The sequence below is a fragment of the Poecile atricapillus genome, chromosome 35, assembly GCF_030490865.1.
Source record: "Poecile atricapillus isolate bPoeAtr1 chromosome 35, bPoeAtr1.hap1, whole genome shotgun sequence".
In the NCBI taxonomy this organism is placed as follows: domain Eukaryota; kingdom Metazoa; phylum Chordata; class Aves; order Passeriformes; family Paridae; genus Poecile; species Poecile atricapillus.
The window spans coordinates 2,262,073-2,266,934 of record NC_081283.1 but is presented as its reverse complement, the minus strand read 5'-3'; the positions used below and the strand labels follow the sequence as shown (position 1 = coordinate 2,266,934).

Below are 4,862 nucleotides of genomic sequence, written 5' to 3'. Positions count from 1 at the left end.
TCCGGCGCCGCTCAGCGCGACCCCCGCCCAGCAGTGCCTGAACGTGAGCCAGCTGCTGGTGAATTTCGGGCTGGACTCGGTGGCGCAGCTGACGCCGGAGCAGTTCACACTCCTGTGCCCGGCGCTGCTCTACCAGATCGACAGCCGCGTCTGCATCCAGCACAGCGATGAGGTGACGCTGCCTCCCCCGGGGGGGGCCCTGTGGCCAGGTAACCCCAACCCGGGGCACCTCGCTGGCCCCCGGCCCCGCCTCCCTGCCGTCCCCCAGGCTGGTCCCCAGCTCCTGCATCCCCAGGGATCCCCGTGTCTCATCCCCGTGTCCCCATTGTGGTGTGGGGGATCCCATCCCCGCACCCCACGGAGCCCCCATTCCCCACCCCCATCCCTGTGCCCTCCTACTTGAGCCGCGCTCCCCAACCCCTCCATTCCTGATCCTGGGGTCTCCATCCCTGGGGGTCTCCATCCCTGGGTCTCCATCCCTGGGTTCCCATCCCTGGGTCTCCATTCCCACATCCCTGGATTCCCATCCCTGGATTTCCATCCCTGGGTTCCCATTCTCCCATCCCTGGGTCCCCATCCCTGGGTCCCCATCCCCGGGTTCCCATCCCGGGATTCCCATCCCTAGGTTCCCAATCCCTGGGTTCCCATCCCTGGATTTCCATCCCTGGGTTCCCATTCTCCCATCCCGGGATTCCCATCCCTGGGTTCCCATTCTCCCATCCCTGGGTTCCCATCCCTGGGTTCCCATCCCCGGGCTCCCATCCCTGGGTTCCCATTCTCCCATCCCTGGGTCCCCATCCCCGGGCTCCCATCCCCGGGTTCCCAGCCCCGTTCCCGGTGTCCCCCGGTTCTGGCCGTGCCGCTGACTGTCCCCGCAGCGCTGGGCTGGGGTCTCCTGGCCGTGCTGGCCGTGAGCCTCCCCTCGGTCCTGGCCGTGCTGCTGCTGCCGCTGCTGAGCCGCGGCTCCTTCCGCTCGCTGCTCGCCTTCCTGGTGGCCCTGGCCGTGGGACACTCTGCGGGGACGCCCTGCTGCACCTCTGGCCGCACGTAGGTACCCCGTAGGTACACGGCTGTGTCCCGGTCCCTCCCCCGTGTCCCCCCGGGGGGACACCGCGGTGTCCCGGTCCCTCCCCCGTGTCCCGGTCCCTCCCCCGTGTCACACCGGGGGACACCGCTGTGTCCCGGTCCCCTGAGCTCCGTGTCCCACCGGAGGGACACCGCGGTGTCCCGGTCCCTTCGCAGTGTCCCGGTCCCTTCCCCGTGTCCCCCCGGGGAACACCGCGGTGTCCCGATCCCTGAGCCCCGTGTCCCACCGGGAGACACCGCTGTGTCCCGGTCCCCTGAGCTCCGTGTCAAACCGGGGGACACCGCGGTGTCCCGGTCCCTCCCCCGTGTCCCGGTCCCTTCTTCGTGTCCCACCGGGGGGACACCGCGGTGTCCTGGTCCCTCCCCCGTGTCCCGGTCCCTCCCCCGTGTCCCCCCGGGGGCACACCGCGGTGTCCCGATCCCTGAGCCCCGTGTCAAACCGGGGGACACCGCTGTGTCCCGGTCCCCTGAGCTCCGTGTCCCACCGGGGGGACACCGCTGTGTCCCGGTCCCTTCGCGGTGTCCCGGTCCCTTCCCCGTGTCCCACCGGGGGACACTGCGCTGTCCCGGTCCCTCCCCCGTGTCCCGGTCCCTTCCCCGTGTCCCCCCGGGGCACACCGCGGTGTCCCGGTCCCTTCCCCGTGTCCCCCCGGGGCACACCGCGGTGTCCCGATCCCTGAGCCCCGTGTCTCCCCGGGGGACACCGCGGTGTCCCGGTCCCCTGAGCAGCCGTGTCCCCGTGTCCAGGCGCAGGGGAGGCACCCGGAGGAGCCGGGGGAACCGGGGGAACCGGGCCCCGCGGTGCTGCAGGGGCTGGCGGTGCTGGGGGGCATCTACCTGCTCTTCCTGCTGGAGCTGCTCCTGGGGATGCTGCGGCACCGGCGGGAGGCCACGGTGAGAGCGGCGGGCACCGGGCGGGCACCGGGCGGGCACCGGGCGGGCACCGGGCGGGCACGGGGCCGCCACCGGCGCCGGCTCTGCTCACAGCGCCTGCCTTGTCCCCAGGGACACCCCCATGGAGAGACCCCCGGCCCGCCCGCGGGGGTCCCGGCACCGTCACGGGCAGGTACGACCCCTCGCACCCCGCAGAGCCCCGGTCCCGGTCCCGGCACCCACCGGACTCGGGGTGTCCGTCCCGCCGCAGGGACCGAGCTGCGACACCTGACGGCACCGGACCCGGAGCTGGAGCTGAGACCCCCCGAGCCCCCCCCGGGACCCCCCCAGGGACCCCCGCACGGACACTCCCACGGACACTCCCACGGACACTCCCACGGACACTCCCACGGCCCCGCGCTGCCCCTCGCGTCCGCGGCCGCTGACATCGTGTGGATGGTGGTGCTGGGGGACGGCGTCCACAACCTGACCGACGGGCTGGCCATCGGTGCGGACCGGCACCGGCACCGGCACCGGCACCGGGAGCGGGACCGGGAGCGGGAGCGGGACCGGCACCGGGACCGGCACCGGGACCGGCACCGGGAGCGGGAGCGGGACGGAGGTGGAGGGAGAAGGAGTGCACAGGGACAGCGGGAAGAGGTTTCCTCAGGGACAGAAGGATGTTGGGGACAGAGGGGACAGGGGTACAAGAGGCACAAGGCGCAGCAGGGGAGGGGGACGAGGGACACCCTGAATGGGGACAGGGGGACAAGGAGCTCATCAGGGACAGAGGGACAGGGACCCCTCAATGGCGTGAGACCCCTCAGGGGGCTGGGACCCCTCTGGAGGGCTGGGACCCCTCAGGGGCTTTGGGCTGCTTGGGGGGGTCTGGGTGCTCGGTGGGTCAGGGGCGAGGGACGAGGGGACAGGGGGACGAGGGGACAGGGGCTGTCCGGTGATTCAGGGACAGGGGGACAGGGGGACGAGGGGACAAGGGGACAGGGGCTGCCCGGTTATTCAGGGACGGGGGGCAGGGGGACAGGGGGACATGGGGACAAGGGGACAGGGGCTGCCCGGTTATTCAGGGACGAGGGGCAGGGGGACAAGGGGACAGGGGGACGAGGGGACAGGGGCTGCCCGGTGATTCAGGGACGGGGGACAGGGGGACAGGGGGACATGGGGACAAGGGGACAAGGGGACGAGGGGACAGGGGCTGTCCGGTGATTCAGGGATGGGGGACAGGGGGACAGGGGGACAGGGGCTGCCCGTGATTCAGGGACGAGGGGCAGGGGGACAAGGGAACAAGGGGACAAGGGGACAGGGGCTGTCCGGCTGTCAGGGATGGGGGACAGGAGGACGAGGGGACAAGGGGACAAGGGGACAAGGGGACAAGGGGACAGGGGGACAAGGGGACAAGGGGACAAGGGGACAGGGGGACAAGGGGACAAGGGGACAAGGGGACAGGGGCTGCCCGGTGATTCAGGGATGGGGGACAGGGGGACGAGGGAACAAGGGGACAAGGGGACAAGGGGACAAGGGGACAGGGGGACAAGGGGACTAGGGGACAAGGGGACAGGGGGACAAGGGGACAAGGGGACAAGGGGACAGGGGCTGCCCGGTGATTCAGGGATGGGGGACAGGGGGACGAGGGAACAAGGGGACAAGGGGACAAGGGGACAAGGGGACAGGGGGACAAGGGGACAAGGGGACAAGGGGACAGGGGCTGTCCGGTGATTCAGGGACGGGGGACAGGGGGACGGGGGGCGCAGCGGCCGCGCAGCTCCGGGACGAGCGATCCTCTCTCTCCCCGCAGGAGCCGCCTTCTCTCACAGCCTCTCCAGCGGGCTCAGCACGGCTCTGGCCGTGCTCTGCCACGAGCTGCCCCACGAGCTGGGTGAGTCCCTGTCCCCCTCCCCGCCCCGCCCCGTCCCCCCCGGGGTTGGGGACACCCCTGAGCCCCTGTGCCACCCTCCCGTGGCCGCAGGTGACCTGGCGGTGCTGCTGCGGGCGGGCACGGCCCCGCGCTCCGTCCTGCTCCTCAATTTGCTCTCGGCCCTGCTCTCCTGCCTGGGGGTGCTGGCGGGGGTCGCCCTGGGCCGCAGCGGGACCCCCCCTCGCCCCCTGGCTCCTCACCGCCACCGCCGGCATCTTCCTCTACGTGGCTCTGGCCGATATGGTAAGGGGGATCCGGGGGGGGGTTTGGGGGTTTGGGGGTGTCGCGGTGACCCCGCTGAGCCCCCCCTGCTCTGCCCCAGCTCCCCGAGGCGCTGCGAGGCTCCGGCGAGGGCGGCTGGAGCCGCTTCGTGCTGCAGAACGCGGGGTTCCTGCTGGGCGCGGGCATCATGCTGGGCATCGCCCTGGCCGAGGGTCACCTCCGCTCCTGGCTGCAGCCCTGACCCCCCGCCCCAGCCCGGGCTTCCATCCTCCTCCTCCTCCTCCAGACCCCCAGGGGTCCCCGAGGGAGGGGTCGCGGGGGTCCCCTCGCTGTCCCCGGGCTGGACACGCGGCTCCGAACCCCGGCGGGTTCCTCCTGCTGAACCTCCGGAGGAGCTGAGGAAGGACAGCAGCCCCCAGAGCAAGAGCGGTTTAATAAAGAGAATTGATCCACAACCGCAATAAAAACAAACAAAAAAACCAAAAAACCACGATTTGGTCACAGCTTACAGGGTATAAAACAGATCAAGTCTGAATGGGTTTTCCTTATTTTTTCCTTATTTTTTCCTTATTTTTTCCTTATTTTTTCTTTTTTTTTCCCTTATTTTTTCCTTGTTTTTCCTTATTTTTTCTTATTTTTTCCTTATTTTTCCTTATTTTTTCCTTATTTTTTCCTTATTTTTCTTTTTTTTTTCCTTATTTTTTCCTTGTTTTTCCTTATTTTTTCTTATTTTTTCCTTATTTTTCCT

General features: G+C 68.8%; 1 protein-coding gene across 1 annotated transcript in view; it reads left to right on the top strand.

Annotated features, from left to right (window-relative positions):
* SLC39A5 (solute carrier family 39 member 5) overlaps positions 1-4,513 on the top strand; it is a 4,955-nt gene extending 442 nt beyond the window's left edge. The window contains 9 exon segments of the mRNA XM_058861130.1: positions 16-209; positions 879-1,001; positions 1,004-1,047; positions 1,834-1,980; positions 2,092-2,152; positions 2,231-2,467; positions 3,773-3,853; positions 3,944-4,135; positions 4,215-4,513. Of these exon segments, the coding sequence (XP_058717113.1) occupies positions 16-209; positions 879-1,001; positions 1,004-1,047; positions 1,834-1,980; positions 2,092-2,152; positions 2,231-2,467; positions 3,773-3,853; positions 3,944-4,135; positions 4,215-4,513 (1,378 nt within the window).
* The last annotated feature ends 349 nt before the right edge of the window (positions 4,514-4,862 follow it).